The following is an 18,503-nucleotide window of genomic DNA, read 5'->3' on the forward strand; positions in this document are numbered from 1 at the left end:
AAGCTTACCCAGCAGTTCCCTGTTTAACCACCATAAGCTGTAGGGCAATGAGGGCTCCAGGACAGGAGAGAATACACATTGTGGTTCTCATCTTGAGAAATATCCACCACCCCATCCCAAGGTATCCCACCATGGAAGACCAGTACATCTGCCTTTGCCTTTGGTCAGAACCACATGCAATGTCAGAGAGGCTCACTGCAGGTTCATCAGTTAAATCTCACTTGCCAAAATAGCTAGCTAAAGGATAGCTTGCATACATTGCTCTGATGCAGTTTAGGTCTAGATCAATTCCAGGAGATATTGCAATTGATTGAATCTGAACTCCAGGCAGTTTATGTATTTTCTATGTTGTATGTTAAGATATTGTGACTTTTAGCATTTGCATGTTCATGCTGAACACAGTGTTCCTATTACAGTTAGAGCTGATCATACCAGAAAGCAATTCATAGCTTCTGACAAGTAATGCTCAAAGAAGTAAGTGGTGTACTCAAATTTATGGGTGAAGAATACTGAAGCTTTAAGAGTAAAGAAGGAAGATCATCAATATTCAACAGTTATACCTGGAGAAAATTGCTGCAAGCAAGGCTTGGGCTCCCTCAATTGTCCTAATTCCTGAGTAAAACAATAATTTTACTCTATTTTGTATTGGATTAAAGACAATAGAGATGGTTCAAAGACATTTTTAAGTTTCACCTGCAGAAAATGTTGCTAGTTGGTTTAATGATTGCTTTAAAGTTTTGTATCAGAGAAATGAAAGGTTCACCACATTGGGTACTTACCACAGCACAGATATGTAGCTTTTACTGTTGAGTAAAGAGTTTACAGATTTTATTTACGAAGAAAGAACAAAAATCCATACAGATCCTGTTAGGACTGAGGAATTATTCACCACTAAAAAATTAGTCACAAATTATTACCAGATTATACTAAAATATGTAAGGATAATGTAGTCCTTCTTGTATCTTCATCAAGAAAACTGAAGAGATTTCTGCAAATCTATTAATAATAGCACTCATTTATTGACAGCTCAGACAAACCTGAAAAAAGGCACTTTTTGTCCTGTAGCTCATAAACTTACCATTCTTCTTCACTGGGCAAACAACTCGTATTACTATTAACTTTTCCAGGGGCTATGTTTGGAAGTATTTAATGTAAAATTAGCTATTTTTAAAATCTCAGGACTGCCCACAACTTTCATAATTTATTATAGTGGTTTACTTCATTGGCCATTTTTGCAAATAAACTCAAAGTTTTAAGAGAATAGTATTTTCAAACTTTACATTCATTATTGCTTGTTAGGCTTTTAAATAACTACCTTTCCTGGTAGCAAAAAAACCTAACAAATAGCAAATGCAAAATTGCTTTAGCTCAGTTCCTTGAACAATTTCCGTTTCCTTCTTGAACAATGACAGTTTGTGTAACTACTTTCTGTATCTTCAGAAATGAAGAAACCTGACTGCCCTTTGAGATTGTAGCAAAGCTATCATTGCAATAAAAAACCAACAGGTAACAATGTGTTTGAAGCAGTATTTGTATTCAGTAAGCAGTTATCATAGTCTCCTATAGCCTGGAATTATTCGTCTTTTAGATGTACTTTCTGTCTCAAGATTAGAACACACATTGGGCTATGCAATAACATTATAGGACCTGCCAAAGCAGGATCTGGGAACATTTCATTCCAAAGTAATGAAAAATGTTAAGGAGGTGTATTAGCTATCTTTTCTATTCAGACAATAAAAGTGCTGCATGCTTTAATCATATATATACTATTATTTAGCAGTTTCTGGTTAGCTATTTAATATGGCTCAATATGGCCAGCAGGTTCCTCAGCATTTTATACAGAAGTAAATACACTGAGACACAAGGCAAGGAAAGATATGCTGAGTTAAGGGGCAGGCCAGAGAAATGCAGAAGGTACCACCTGCACTGCAAAGGGACAAAGCAGTTCACGATTTAATCTGGATAGTGTTAAATCTACCCCCAGAATGAGACAGAGGTGAACAACAACAGAATCACAGAATGTTAGGAGTTGGAAAGGACCTCAAAAAATCATCTAGTCCAACCCCCCTGCCAGAGCAGGATCATCTAGAGTAGGTCACACAGGAACATGTACAGGCAGGTTTTGAATGTCTCCAAAGACGACATTCAAACCCTTTGGCTTAGTCTAACTGAAACATTTGGAGGAGGTCAGGAATGGGACTGACTATAAGAAAACCTTATGCTTCACAAAAACAGATGCTCGTTTCGTGAAAAATTCAAAGATGTGTGGTATACAAAGGGTTAGTGAAAGTGTGTTAGGAAAGCATATGCTATGGTTTGGCTAAATGCAGGGAAAGAAAAACCTTGGGGCTAAATCAACTAGATGAAGCTTTCTTTTGCTCTTTCATCAGTGTCTTTCAGAAATACCATATCCTCATTATCTATTTTTAATGCTCATGTTACATCCTTCTGAAGTTTATGTGTTAACTTGGTTAGGGGTGATTTCAAAATAACTATCATTAATAGCAGTACATTCCTTTTATAAGGATACAACTATCCATATAGCCCAGACATTATGACACACATCTCCCCTAAATGTTCTTTGTTGTAGGCTATGCAAAGGAAAAACAGAAAATCCCTTGAGCACTCAATAGCACAAGACCAGCAGAAAAGTGATGACCAGCAGAGATTCTAGCTTACAGCAAATGTGTGAGAGCTGACTCATGCTTCAAGTGTCCTCAGAGCACCAGCTGGTCATAATAAAAGGCAAACGTGCTCCAGAGAACTTGCATGGACAAAGCAAACTAAGAGCTGTAGAAAAGCATAATAACCTGTAATTTGAAATTTGTGCAAATTGGTCCAATTGAAAAATTCCAGCATTTGCTCAGATTTTGTAGATGTCCAACTTTAAGTCTAGCCAGAATGCAGATCTCCAGGTTTCCAGTGCACTTACAGCAGTACACAGAGAAGAGGTGCAGCATCCATACAAGAGGCCTAACTCCTCCAAGGTATGGTGAAGATTAAATACCAAAGGTGATGTCAAATTTTTGAGAAAGGGAAAATTACTTGCTTTTCCTGCTGTGGCAGAACCAAGAGAAAACAGAGGCGGACAATTTGTTTTTATTTTATTACCACTCATATTTTCCAGAACTTAATACCATGATATCATCAATTCAAAGAGGGGGAAAAAAAACCCAAAAAAACCCTAATACCACACCCAAAAAAGCAATTGAGATAATGAGTTTATAACAGAAGAAAAAATGTATATTCTTTACATTTATTTGCAGAAATACAATTACCTCAATTTTGGTTAAGAGATCTTGCAGTTCCCCAGATTCATTCATTAGCAAAATTTTCTCAGCACCCTATTAGAAAGAAGAAGAAGGTTAGCCAGTTTTACATGAAACAACAGGAATCATTAGAAGATTTGGTTATGAAAATTAAAACAGGCTGAGAACAAATTTGACTCACATTAAGTATTTTGTAATTAGGTCAACCTTAGGAAAGCTGGAAGGAGAGGAGAACCTAATTGCAGTTCTGATAGAAATCCCTGTTTGTTACCAGGTGTCATAACTGCAATGCCTTTTTGTAACAGGTGACACAGATTGGAAATTCTGATTGTGTTCACTTTATTTTACAGGGTGTGCTTCCTGACAGAATAAAAAACATGTCTAATTACCGTGTCAAAAATTACAATTATATACAACACAACAGAGAATGCAGCAAAATGAGAGGAGGAAATTATATGTCATATATTTTGGCAGTTGAGCATTAAATAAAGACATAAAATGCCTAATGTATAACAAAAGGAGAAAAAGGGTAATGAAAATACAGTAACAACATTAAAGTGAGATACAACAATGAATAATAATATAATCTGAGTACATTAGGCCTCTGAGGGGTTCTATGATCTGAACTGAGGCAGTACTGAAGTGGCTTTTTTCCTTCTGAAAGTAAATGCTAAGAGATTGCTGCAGACAAAATGAGAGTGTCAAAAATGATGTAAAACTTTTTTGCCTATTCTTCTAATTAAAGGGCCACATTTGAATGCTTACTTATGTAACCAAATTCACTGAATACTATTACCAATCACTTATAGACACTTTTAATCAGTGGATTGCAAGAAAGCAACAAAATGTGAGGAATCTGAGGCACAGCCCTTACTTGCTGCTAAGAGTGATTGCCCACATCTAGACCCTGTGGTGAGTTCATGCCATTGTGCTACCCCAATTTGCTATTTCCTGCATGCCTAGATTTTTTAATTTCATCTTTGGGTTTCCTCCTGGCATGAGCTGGGAGGTGTGGTGGGATGCTGGCACACGGCTGTGTTGATGGCACACCACTGAGTTGCAGTGGGATGCTGGTGCATGGCTCTGACATGCTGTTAACTTTGAGCTGCTCATGGTGAGCTGAAGGGGCTCTCAGCCCCAGCCCCAGCTCCCCACCAGCGCTGCTCTCCCTGTTACCGAGAAGCACAGGCAACACATACAGGCCAGTAACTTATGTGCTAGTGTCCAATCATCCATAGTGTCTTGCTGGGGACTGCCAAGGCTACAAGTGTGTAGCCCAAAAGCCAATTAAGGGCCACTGAAATGTTGCAAAGGATTTTACATGACACCTTATTAAGGTTAGTTTCCCTGTGCAAAGTCTCTTTGCTCTGGCTTTGTACAAAAAAAGAAGCACTTTTGACTCTCTGATTGATTCTTTTCATTTCAGTTAAAAAGCAAAATATTAATATTTTAGTGGATAAGAGGGCCAATTTTGCAGTGAACACTAGTCCTTCAGCACTACACTTTCAAGGAGATTCTTTTACTAAAGAAGTGTCTTCAAGATAATTGAAGTAGTTAATTAGTTGCAGCAGATGACAGGAGACTCACATCAGCTCGCCTTACTCATGCTGACTCTTCCACTGAAATCTGTTACAGATCCCGGACACAGAGTGTGCCAGCTTCCACATATGCATTAGGGCTCTCTGAGTCCCCAGCAGAGCAGATTTGAGCAGCCTGTCAGCCTTTTTCATGCTTACCCTCCAATCTTTCCCCTGCCTTCACACGAGACGGACAGTGGGAATGATTGGCACAGCAAAGCAAGGGTTTGCCAAGGCTGTCCATGGAGCATTAGCTCAGGGCCTGCATACACTGCAGCAGCTTAAAACAAGGCTTTTGCTGCCCATCCAATGCAGAGACATTAAGGATTTGCAGCTTTATTGATGTAATTGCAGCTTGACAAATTCTCTAATCTGGACAAACCTCAATTTGCCCTCATTTAGAGAAGGATCTCTTCTCTGTGGCAACAGCTGGCAGATCATTCCTGTGACTTCTGCTTTGTGCTACAGCGATGCTGTGTGATAATGCTGACTGGCTTTTGCAGCAGTGGAATTAAAAGTCTGACAGGTTTCCCAATACAGATTAATATTTTAAAGGATTTATATTTCAGATGACATTCAGTTGACAAGCTGTGTTACTTTCAAAGTGGAAAGTCTCATTACTATGGTTTTAAAATTAAAATCAAAATATCTGAATGACTATCAATGTTCTCAAGTGTTTCAGTGCCTTTTCTGATTAATGACTGCCTCAAGTGAAATTTGAATAGAAGACACTTTGCAGAGGTTAACCGTCCATTTGGATCTGTGAATCTGAACACACAGTGCCTGCAATTAATAGAGTAATTAAAGCAGCTGTTAAATAAGTCCAATAGCTGCTTTCTGACCAGAAGGTGATGCCTTTCTTTTTCTTCCTAGATTGTGCTCAGTCCACAATTACTCACAGAGGGATGTGAAACATTAAAGAGTCTGCCTCTCCTAAGACTCACGTGAGGAGTACATGGGACAGTGGCTATAACGTTTAGAGAAGCAGCAGGGAGATGCCCATTTTCAGTTTTGTTAGTCAGCTGAAGTTTCAAAGCACCAGCCTGTGAATCCCTTAGCTACTAACTTCAACAGCTCTCTACCATGATGGAGCAGTCCAGGGGCTGTGTTCAGATCTTTGCCCTTCTTTAGGCAAGGAAATGCCACAGGCTTGGCTAGATCACTCAACAAGTTTTCTAGACTGTTTGTCATTCTTCAAAATGTTTTCCAAGTTTTCACTTGAGAACGTCCAGAAATTAGCATCGTATTTCAAGTATGGTCCCATTAATTGCAGAACTAGTACAAATGCAAGGTCCGCTAAGTTTCCTACTGCCCCACCTCTGGCCTGTCACTAAACCAGTCTCTTGCTCACCTGTCTTGGATGTAACCCATTACCATTTTCGTGATGTAATTCTTCAGCAGGGAATACACATTTCTCTGAATTTGAATGCACTAAAATACCCACTGATTTTGCAAGCAGGACACTTATACAGAGAAAAATTAGCACAGCAGTGCAACATCTCTCTTGTGGATGCATTTGCTGTACAGAAAAGTTGCTTCCCTTATCTCCTTAAAAAAACTTTTTGCTATGTTTATGGGTGAGGCCTCTTGCTAATGCAGCATCGTGCAATCACATGCCCTAGCCTTTCCAGACCTGCCATGTTTTTTTACTCTGGCTTAGCAAGGAGACATGTTCTACACACCCCTGGTTTTGCCTAGAGCTCACACACTCTTCAGCCTACAACTCTACACCTCTCACAATGAGGTGCCCCTTGGCAGCAGGCACGCATGGGGTGTGATTAAATGCCTGGAAATCTGCCTGTAAACTGAGAAAATTGACACTGCAGTATAGTACCCTCACCTGAAATGTTGTATTTGGTATGCAAAGAACTGAAAGATTGATGTGCAAAGTGATATCAGGTTAATTGAACCCTGCCACTCCTGAAATGTTAAACTGCAAAATGGAGGAAACAAGTGGGAATATGCTAGATGGCTCAATGCAATAGTTGCATCACAGTTTTATTGTCCCAGAGCCATTCCTATCCACCCCATTAAGGGATCACCAGGAGAATGTGTTTAGTCTAACAAAACATGGAGGCAATTGAGAGCTACTACTCATATATGGCCACCAGAAAGTACCAAAAAGGAAACTTAATTCTTGTGTTACAAAATATATTATACAGAGATTTTCTAAAAGTCAGTTACAAAAATAGCCTTATAATTCTTGGTAAATAATCGTAAGTAATTAGTCAAATAAAATAATTTTACTGTAAATCTCATGTTGTTGATTCATTACAGCTGGAAAATGTAAATAGGAAGCAGTTTATTCAGGAAAAAATATTAAATTCACATATTTGAAAAATATTCAAGTAGGTTTGTATGGCAAATGAGTACTGGAATACAATTACATATTTAAAGTGAAAAATAAAGGTTTTTTTTAAAACTATCATGCAGTGGGCTAACATGTTTACATGATTATTCTAGTTGCCTTTTATGTGCATCCCTTTTCCTGCACAGCATAAACCTCTAACAATCCTGAGTACCTTTGTAAAAGAGTAAATTAAAGCTCTATTTTTTTTTCTGTGTGCCTTTCTGGTTTTTAGAAGTAATTTTTTATTTTGTTTTTGTGTCCCAGCAGATGGCATAATTCCATTTCAGATGGAGAGACTCTCAGGTGAAAAGGAGGGATTAGATCAGCTGGTAAAGAGCGTGCTGCAGAAAGAACCTGCAATTTCCTGGCAGACTTATACTTAGACAGTGTGTGTCAAGAAATACAATGATTCAATCCTGAAAAAATGAGGGAAAAAAACCCTAAACTGCTGTACTGCAGCACACAGGACTCTGCTTGACAGGGGCTAAATATGATTTTTCTATTGCTTCTCCCCAAGCCATAGGTTTGTTTCCCCCTGTTCAGGCAATGATAAATTCCACTGCGCTGTGAAAATTTATCCACGCAGCCCGAAGTGCTGTAAAAACCTTGTCCATGCTTCTAAACAGCTCTAGCACTGTATGCTTGATGCACGTATGCCATGTTCTGCTGCTTTTGTTACATTTATCTCATTAAAAATAATCTTGTCCCCTTTCAAAACTGTTCATATTTTAATTAAGGTTGGTTTTCCTTTTTTTCTCTTTATGACTCATTGAAAGGTGCATGGCTCAATATAGATTTTCCTTTGTATTGCTACATGCAATCTCCTTCAGGGAGAGATTTACCAGGAAATAAATACTCAAAATTAAAAAAAAAGAGAAAGAAGATATTGCATGATTAATTTACTGACACACCAGGCTTCTGTATTTCTGTGTTGCATTTCCATATCAGAAGGTAATTATCATAAAAGGCATTCTAGAAATGTCCACTGTTACCAACGAGACCAAATCCTGTAATTAGTTCTCAGTCGTATTTTATTGAAACACAAACCTGGCACAGGTTGAGCCAGCTTACTGCCTTTGAGGTCGCTGATGCATTGTCCTCTTAAGGTGCCACAGCCATCAGGCACTGAATTAGCTTGGGGGGGTGAATCCTTCGCTGCCAGACCTTCTCAGTATGTAAAGTGCCCCTCTCTCCATATTTCTCTTCCTAAATGAGTGAATGCCAACCTCTCTTCTGAAGCCATATTAAGCCAGAGAAATAATAACTGCCATAATATAATGGTGTTTGCCACAGTTATCAGAGTGTGTGGACACAGGTCCCTCACCAATGTGAGTGACAGGTTCATCTTTGGGCTGTCTCTCCCATCACCCTGCCAGCCACCATGTCCCCCTCGGCAGCTGTGATGCTCCCCGAGAGCAGTGCAGGCATCTCCTGGACCACTCCCTGCCCACAAAGCATATTCTCCACAAATAATATTGCTTTTCGTGGAATAACTTTAATCCTCTCCTGGAGCTAAAGTCTGTTCCGTTTAACCACAGTGTGCCTCATCAATTTAATAAAAAGAAAAGAAAAGAAAAGAAGAAAGAAAACACTCCACAAGCCTGATTTTTTTCTTTTTAGCAGATCAGTACTTCTTTGTTTTCAGTGTGAATGCAGTTGCCATGCTGTAATAAATGTCTATAGACTAGAACACCATTTTTTTTCTTTTTTATTTTTACCTACAGGAGGTTAAACCTGCTGATTACCTTTCAGCAGGTAGTTGGGCAGCTAAATTTGTCTTTCCCTCAGACAGCTAGCTTCCTACTTCACTTGCCTTTACTCTCTATACCTCTCCAAAGCATCTCATACAACAATTACATAGTTTTAATGAGATTGTATTGCTTGTTACACTGCTGGTCCTCTGTTAAAAGACAAGTTTCCCACGATCTTCCAAAAGGGAAAAAAAAAAGGCAGTGGTGAATTAATGGGCCATCAATCATACGAAAAGGACTGTGACCAGGCTTCACTTACAGCTAGGCAAATAATTTATTCAATTCATTTCAGTATTTTAACAGAATTATTTTGATAAATTGATCACAAAAGGACTAAGATTTTCTGGACTCACTACTTTTATTTTTAACATGATAATTACATGAGTGAATCTTATTCTGAATCCTGTTGAATTTTAAGCTGCTTTTGAACAAAGCACTTCTGCTCCTGACTGGAGAACTCTCCAGGTTTTTGATAAAAGCATCCTCTACTTTGAAGTAAAAGTCACTATCTGCTCATATTCTGCACACATGGGGATTTTGCAGTTGCTGCAGTGGTCTGGGTAGCCCTGTGCCAGCAAATGCATTTGTTACAGTACTTGGAGAAGCCAGCATCACACAGAGCACACGGAGAGCTAGGAAAGGGATGGGGAGAAAGGGGATTCCAGTGTTTACACAGGCCCAGTATTATGCCTGATTGCTGATTACATTTCGTTTTGTTACTTAAATCTTCTGTGAAAATGAAAATACAAACACAATAACCCCACTGTGTTTAACTATAGTTTGCCTTCACAAATCACAGTCTCACTGTTGGTGCTAATTGCTAGTTCTTTACAGCTCAAGACAAGTACCTTCTCTGAGTTCTCAGGCTGTTTCCTTTGTGCCACTTTCCAGAATGTTTTTCCTTTAAACTCTCTGTTTTTTCGGTTTCTGAGAAATACACCTCAAAACTACAGGCTGCCCTTAATGAAAGGAAGATTTCAAATACCACCAGGCTTTTAGATCCAGAGTATCAGAGCAACAATTTGGATTACAGTTTTCCATTTGGAGTTTATGCCTTGCAACAGGCATAACGTGATTTATTCACATCTGTTTTTCTCTCTCTTTTACTGCTAGAATTCTCTAAAACTAGGTATTAACCAATTCTGTACCTAAACCAAAAGGATCTGTTGATTACATATCCCAATACAGACTACATCATATAAAATTTAATGCAAGTTTAAGATCTGACACCCCAAGCTGTTAGTTTCATATTCAACATAGATACTACTAAATTACATGTTTTTGCTATGAGTCTTCATCTTTCTGGGTCAATCCTACATAGAGCTTCCCAAGAGGAAAAAAAATCAATTTCTCTAGATTTTCATGATTTCAGCTGCAAAGATAAGCTATTTTTCGTGAAACATGGGATAGATATCTTAGATTGTATTACCGCCTCTTATTCCCCTCATGGTAGCCTCTCCCTGGTTATCTCTTACATCTTCAGATCAAACCTATCAGTGTGGATCTGTACACTACACACCACAAAGGGATATTTGTCTTTGTTTCCATCATATTAGCACTGCAAACAATTTTCTAGAAACTCCTTATTTTCATCTGTTCCTCGAGACTGCAGAATAAAACATAGGCTTGTGCTTTACTTACCCCAAGATAATGGCCATCAATAAACACAACAGGGAGTGAGGGAACTTCACAGACCCTCCTGCATCTTTCGTCTAGTTCTTTTCCATAATCGCTGTTCAGAGCAATGTTTTTTTCTTCAAATTTAACTCTGTGATTTTGAAAAATCTTTCTAACCAGTTCGCATCTTTCAAAAGTGGTTCTTACCACACGAAGACTGGTAGTATAAATTATTATGCGGCCAAACTCTGGCACTGTTGATACCTGGAAAAAAAAATAGTTCCCACTACATTAAGTAAGGTGTTAGTAGCTTCCAAGTATTGAGTAATTTCATTTAAAATATTTAAGCAAAAAAAATTTGCATCTTGAAAACACAATCCAACATTCGACTTTTTTTGAAATGTAAAGATGAAAGAGGAGGAATTAAGTTCTTGCAACCATGACCTTAAGGCAATTAAGGTGCAACATATATTTTTTTGAAAGTTTTATAGATGGTGAATCAAGTTAAACATTTTTGAGAAACAGATATATTTTAGATCCTGGTGAACTTCCAAACGTGAATAAATCATTGCTGCTTTGTTGACATCTGATTATGTTATAACAGTGACTCATGTTTGCACAAACACAGACTGGTAGTATCCAGACCAAGTCTAAACTTGCTAACTCAGGTGTTGCTGACAGCCTCCTTTAAGCAAGGACGGAAGCCTAAGATAAGCTTCCTCACATCCATGAGTCAACACTAACTTAGAATACTTTACATCTCTCCACAGTGAACTAGATTATGACTGCAGAGGGGACAAGACATATCCCTAATTTATAGTGTAGATCCACATCAAATTACTCTAGCATCCAACCAACAAGAAAAAAGTACATTTCATATGTATTCAGTGTGTGAATCAAAGACAACTGCAGCTAGAGGAGGCAGTTCCCTTGCTGTACAATTTAGATTTTACTTTTTACTTCACTTCTTCAAATGTAAATGTTTATGTTGCTTATTTCCTTTTTGGGATGAAAAAAAATAGGCACTGTAAATACTACAGGGATCAGCTGCCCAAGAGGAAGTGGTACATTTTCAAAAAGCCTGAGAATCATTACTCTAAACAAAGATATTATGTTCAGACAAATAGCTAAAATTTTCAAAATTTATTAAGGCATTTCCAAGCTTTTTGAATTATCCATTATATTCAGCAAATTATATTTAATTATTTCAGCAGTATTCCAGGAGTAAAAACACCAGTTAGAAAATAAAAAGCAAGGATACCTGTAATGTACTGTAGCAATCTGTGGAAAATGAACCTCAATGAGTGAATAGATAAATTTTGAACAGTGTCATGCAGTAACTGTAAAGACACAGTTGTAAAATTGGGCAGTGATGAAGTAAAATGAAGTCGTGATTTATCTTACTATGTAAATGAAAAAAAAAGTCATTGCAAAAAGCATATTCTGCTTAGAAAGGTATTTACAAGGTTCAACATACAACTAAGAGTTCTCCGGAAAAACACTTGCATTTCTCTTATAGACAACTGGAAGTATAATTGTAAGCGTATATAATGTAACAGTTTCCTATCTCCCATTCTGGGAAGGAAGCATGCTGTGATAGGTTAATATTTATTTCTCTTTGAATGGATGTCAGAAATTCAATTTTAGGAAGAAATGTTATAAAAAGCAGGCTACTTCTCTCCAACCTGTTTTCTAGGTTGAAAATCTGTTATACTGCTACTGCAGCATTGACTCTTCTCCAGCATATTGTTCACACATTCCAAGTGGGAGGATTAGCTCATCCTCTACTTAAAAGACAAGTACCTACATAAACACTGCCAAATATTTTAATAACCACAACATGGGTTCCTTGAAGCAAGAGGAGTTCATCCATTTCAGAAGTAACCAAAAGTGGTTTTTAAAATATTCCTTAAAAAGATAATTTCACATGCTCATTGTTTCCTCTTCTGTGGACTAAAGATACATTTGGCGGAACTATTCAATAGGATGGAAATTCTTGCTCCTTCATAGCTCTTATCTCTAATGCTGTTTGTTCCCAGACACCAGAGGCTGGCAGCGTAGGTACAGACAGTCATTATCTAGTGAAGCATCAGAACTGTGGTGTCCCCACAGCATACAGATCAGCAGCTGAAGAGACGGAAAAATGGAAAGTTGTAAAGTGATCTGGAAGGATATCAAGTGGAAGGTGTGTATGCAAAGTCACTTTTATGTTTATTCCTTTATTTTTTCCTAATGTGATAGTGAAGAAATAGCCTTGTTTGCCCTGCAAAGAAGTATCAAGGACATTGACTAAATAATTCTTTAGGGAAATTATAGTAAACACCTTATTTTCTGTGCTACAAATGCACAGAACTTGTCCTTGGCAGGACTTTATCATACTAGGAAAATCTTTCCTGTCACCTGCCTGGAACCACATTGGTAATTAAAAACAGGAGTCAAGACAGAGAGATTCGCAGGGTTTTTCTTAATGAGAATCTATGCTACCCAATTCAGGAGCTACAGCCGGTAATATTTAGTGACTAGAATAGGCTTTTGAAGTAAATCAGCAGAATAATGTTTGAACACTGTGCTTTTCTTTCCTGTGTTGGAACAGTGGCAAAAAAAACTATTAAAAATTACAAGCATTCTAAACAAATTAATAGAAAGACATTTTAGGAAATGAACTTTTACAACTTTGCATAACAAACAATATATTAGAATCATCTTATGTAACTCCCAAATGCTCATAAAATTTTAGCTGAAGTTAAACATAAAAGTAATTCTCTGGTTAATGGGCATGACAAAACTTTATTCAGGCTGTGGAAGTTGGACAGATGAAAAAAAACCAAAAGATTTGGAGCTTCTTACATTGACCACCTTCTTGAACTTCCTGTAAAGTGGTATTCTCATTCAGATGTGAAGCTTATGGAAATCATTTGGCCTGAGGTGGCAACTTTCATGTCAAAATCAGAAAACCCATGCACATGGGCCAAGAGTGTCCTTCAGAGAAAGCATCCACGCAGAAAGACGGCCAGGGAAGGGACTTAATGTTTCAGAGGAAAATCAAGTTGCTTTACTAACCATCCTGTACATCATTTACAGCTCTTACTTTAACAGCACAGTGCTACCATCTCCCAAAGGTACCAAAGGCAGTATTGGTTTTATTGCATCAACCTTAAGAGCTTACATTTTGCTTGGGAGCATCAAGTAGGCAGCAAAAGATGACCTGCATCCCTTCATGGCACAGACACCCCTCCCAGTGACTCAGGAGCAGCTACCATTTGTTTCTTAGTCTAGACATAAAAAGTAATTGTTGCACCCGTTCAATCTTATTCGTGGCTGAGCATGAGAAAACCAAAAGATCTTTCTTATTTTGCACCTGACTCCATCTTTTCTCAGACTTCTCTACCAGGTAGATCAGGGCTTTTGCAAATGAGGAGTTAGTTACACTTTGGTGTACAACTGGAGGAAACCTAATCCTCTTCCAACCCACTGACTTCCACCTGACATGGCCACAATTACATACAGTCATTATCTGAACAAGTCTTCTGCAAACAGCATGAGGAACGTTGTCCCATGAGGCAAAAGACATGAGCTTAGCATCAAGAAAGACCACAGAACAGAGGACGAAGTTGCTGATGAAAAAGAGGTGGCTTGATAGAGCAAGCAGATGAGCAGTAAAATGGAGGGATGCAGAGGACTGAAAAAAGGCTGTAAAGACCAAAATAACCAAAAATAGATAATAAACCAAAACCCAAAAACTCAGGATACTGACAAAGGAAGAGACAAACTAAATGTAGAAATAAAGACATGAAAAATATGACCAAAAAAAGAGACAGACAGTGAAACAATAAGCTATAAAACATACAGGAGGTCGCTGAAATATGACAACATTCTTCAGAAGAAATGCTGGTAACTAGTGCAAGAGTACAACAACAAATATATTGCAGAACATGTGAATCTCCAAGTTGTTTCAATATTTTGGGTTTGTTTGTTTTTTTGTTTATAAAAAAACTTTATACAATACTGGAGCTGGAGAAATACGAAATATTTGGGACTTATACTCCGAAAATATGTGTTTGACAATTTACCAGTTCTATATAACAGCTGCCATGACAATAACAACAGACTTCTCAGTGTGTCTGAAAATACAGTATAACAGTCAGGTGTTTCCATGGTGCTTCTGAAAGCCAGTTAAATATGTACACCATAAAACTCACACAGAACATCTCAGGGTTCAGACCTTCCCCACTGGATCTTTTCACTGGCTTCTGGATCCAGCTGCAACTAAAGTAGCAGCAAAAAGAGTCCATGTTTCTCTACTGTTCCCATAGCTACCCTGTCCCTGACTAGTTCCCCCTACTCAGAGCAGATATTACTCATACTTCTATTTGTGAGGGGAATTTATAAAGTCAATTCCTGAAGAATAATACTAGATTATTTCTTTAGCATATTTGTCATGAATTGCTTTCCCAAGGCTACAGATTTTCTTTAGTATCTGTTATGACATTTTTATGTCTGCCTTGCTGACTTTGAGTGCCTCTTTATCTTTGGACCAAAACTCATAACGTGGTTATTTCTGCAGCACAGCTAAGGTCTGGCTGAATTCAGAGCAAAGGAAGTGATCCAAGCCAACGCTTTTCTACATGTGGTGTAAGAGCTGCTGCTGGACCTTGGGGCATAAGGTGATTGCTCGTAAAACAGTGATAACATTTTCTCTGTTAAAACCTTTATATGTGACTGTGACTGCAAGAAAGTGAACAAGCCTAGCAGTAAGAGGAATAGTCGTGACTGTAACATCATTTTTATTTGGTTGCAAATGAAAACTATGACAGCAACACTACAAAAGAAGTCATGGAATTATTTTTTTATAATCCTCTCTCTGGATAGAAGGTGTAAACATGTGTTTTAACCCCATTGTTGTGAAAATAATAGATATTTACATTCATATCAATACATAATTTATTTCAATGATGGTGTCACCAGAAAAATTACATGAAAAAAACCTAAAATCACCAAACCCACTTTATACTTTGCTTTGTACGAGCAACTATATTGTAACAAAAGCAAAATATTTTTTCTGCTAAGATTAATGGGCTGGTATAGTACTTTGGTAAAAACTGTATTGTTAATGCCAACCTTTATCACACAGGAGATTTTTAAATGTTTTTACTGTGTTTGGATATAGCATTGGACTAATGCTATTCATGCAGTAGTGAATTGCTTCTGTGACCTAAATCAATGGCTGATATGCCCTTCTCTGTCTTGGAATATCATCTTTCAGCATCTTAGAGTGTGCTACTGAAATATGCACCCCTTAGCTCTGTAATTAGATACTATCAGACTGGCAGAAGTATCTGCTGGCCACTGAGTTGGCTGAGGCAGGACTATAGAGCACAGAGATGCTTCAGTGAATAAATGCAGCATTCATGATCTAAGGAAAATGCTGAGCAAGCGAAAATGAGTGTAAATATATATATTTTCTGAAAGATCATTTTAAAGTAAAAAGCTATCACCAAACTGTTTCCATTTTTTTCTACATAACACTTCATCAGTACATGTGTTCCAAAATGTGTATCATTTAATGAAAAGCATACTTTTCAACTTGTCACTGTCCAGATGAAAATGTGCAACATTATTTGAATGAGATGGCTGGAGATTGAAGGTCTCTGTTCTGGTGAAAATTACAATATTTGCCATCACAACAACATAGTACAATGTTAATGGAGTTGTGATCCAATCCCTTCTATCTAATTGTTGGATGCCTAGTTCAAATTAACAGTTTAATGGCATTTTTCAGGAAGAATTTATTTGCTAGCCAGAAGACCTCTTCCAACAAACAGACCTTATTGACCAAGGTAAAATGTTTTTCTTTGATAAGCAAGATCTGTTTATGCATACAGGAGCCATAGTGTGCACTCTTAGTACAAAACCACATTCCCATCCACTTCAATGTTTGCAATTTCAACCCTCCACAGGCTCTCACACAGAAAAGCACAGTGCACACTTAAATTGAAATTTAAGCACTGTCTTAAGTGCTTTATTACATTAAGGCTTGTTTGCATTGTCTTCAAGGACCTGCACTATATCAATATTCAGGAAAATTCAGAACTGGAACTTTATTAAATTCAGAAAACTGAAGTTTACTAAAGTTTACTAAAGTTTTACTAAAGTTTAGTAGAATAAAGATTAAATATCTGCAACAGTGCAAGTCATATACTCAAGTCAAAGCATGTATTGACCTTCTCTTAAATACATCACTTCCAAAACACTACATTCTTTTCTTACTCAATTGTGGTAATCACGGAGATTATAACTGTAGGAGTTGGAGTCTCTGACACCCTGGAACAGTGGACTAATATGAACAGTTACCATCCTCATAACCATCAGCAAGCTGGGAATGTCTATCAATAACAATTTACAAGTGAGGGCATCAAGAGCTGCACTCCTAAACAAGGTAGCCAGAGAGTCTGGGACAGTCCCAAATACAGATAGTTGTTTTGTTTTCCCCAGGAAATTGGTCAGGTCACTGATTTTATCAGCTTTTAAATTGGCATAAATACTTGTGTGCCTTTTGCCTACCTGCATTCTGGCACTCGTCTCCCTTCCGAATAGGAATGTATCGATTTCCAAAAGCTGAATAACAGTGCAGGCTCCTCTGCCTGATTGAATATCTCAACACAGGGCATGAAACATTTAATTTCTTCTTGTTTTAGTTTCATAATTCTGAGAAGCTGGTCACAGTTATAAAGAAGGACTGTGATCCAGCAAGAACCTGAATTCTTTGATCTTTTAACTCCTGAGCAAATATTGTCTCTCTTATTTACACACCTGCCACAAACTGCCAATTGTAAAATAGCAGTTTTACCTCCTTAAAGTTGGCATCTCCAAAGTTGTCCATCAGCTGCAGGGTAAAATAGATACCGGATGTTACATGTTTGTAATTTATTTGTACTTTTCAGGCCATATTTAAATTTTGGGGATGTCAGATGAAATTAACAAAAATAATAATAATATTGCATATTATATTTATACTGTTCCTTTCACCCTAAAATCACTTGGCTGAATACTAAAAGAACCAAAAGGAGGGCTTTTCATCATCTGACACCAGGTGTGTATATATATATATGTTTTTACCCTTTCTGTCCTTCAAATAATGCACTATAACAGCCTACCTTTTTTTCTGCCACTGGGTGTTTTCCCACCTATCTTCTGCCACAGACTGGATGGGGATGTCATTTCATTTCAAAGCAGAAAATATAATATATAATACTACAGCAATGGATTACAGGGCATGACCCTGCCTCTCCCTGCTCTTTGCAATGCTTCAGCTATCAGCAGGTTCAGAAGGTACAAAGACCACAGCTGAGCTCACCTCCCAGTGTCCTCATTACCCTTCATCCAGCACACACTCTTTCAGCCAGGATAATGCCTGCTCTCAGGTGACCCAAGCTCAGATAAGAGAACAGATTATCTCCCTGGGGTTCATGGTCTCTGCAATACCCTGATGCCTCTGCTTGTGCAAGCCAACTACCTGTTGCAGACAGACTCGGCAGAAAAAAGTGATTCCTATTCAGCAAGACACAGTGATGCTTTGGTGGTCAGCCAGGGCAAAATTTATTATGGTGTTCAAATTAGTCAAAAGATCCATATCTGTCCATGCCTAATTGGATTTTCTTTATCAAGCATTAGAGGGTCTATCAGTATTTTCTTATTAGTTTCTCTGTGTGATTCTACATGTGACAGGAATAAATGAAACCTTTGAAAACCAGAAGCAAAAGGTAATCCTGTGAGTAATTTTAACCTAGCCTGCAATTCCTCCAGGGAGAAACAACACTGTGATATAATGCTTGCTCCTTATTACTCTCACTTCATATTTACTATTTCAACATCTCCAGGAACTTCTTCCCAGTGATAAAAGAGATACAGACTCTGGGAAGACCCTTGAAAATGTTACATA

The 18,503-nt window shown here is 37.9% G+C and overlaps 1 protein-coding gene across 1 annotated transcript in view; it reads right to left on the bottom strand.

The window, feature by feature from the left end:
• Positions 1-3,278: 3,278 nt before the first annotated feature.
• GRXCR2 (glutaredoxin, cysteine rich 2) overlaps positions 3,279-18,503 on the bottom strand; it is a gene marked incomplete at its 3' end in the record, with an annotated part of 33,382 nt that continues 18,157 nt past the window's right edge. The window contains exons 3-4 of the mRNA XM_010181153.1: positions 10,589-10,828; positions 3,279-3,344 (exon numbers count right to left, since the gene is read on the bottom strand). Of these exons, the coding sequence (XP_010179455.1) occupies positions 3,279-3,344; positions 10,589-10,828 (306 nt within the window). The remainder of the gene's footprint in view (positions 3,345-10,588; positions 10,829-18,503) is intronic.

This window comes from Mesitornis unicolor, unplaced genomic scaffold (assembly GCF_000695765.1).
Source record: "Mesitornis unicolor isolate BGI_N332 unplaced genomic scaffold, ASM69576v1 scaffold44493, whole genome shotgun sequence".
Classification (NCBI taxonomy): Eukaryota; Metazoa; Chordata; class Aves; order Mesitornithiformes; family Mesitornithidae; genus Mesitornis; species Mesitornis unicolor.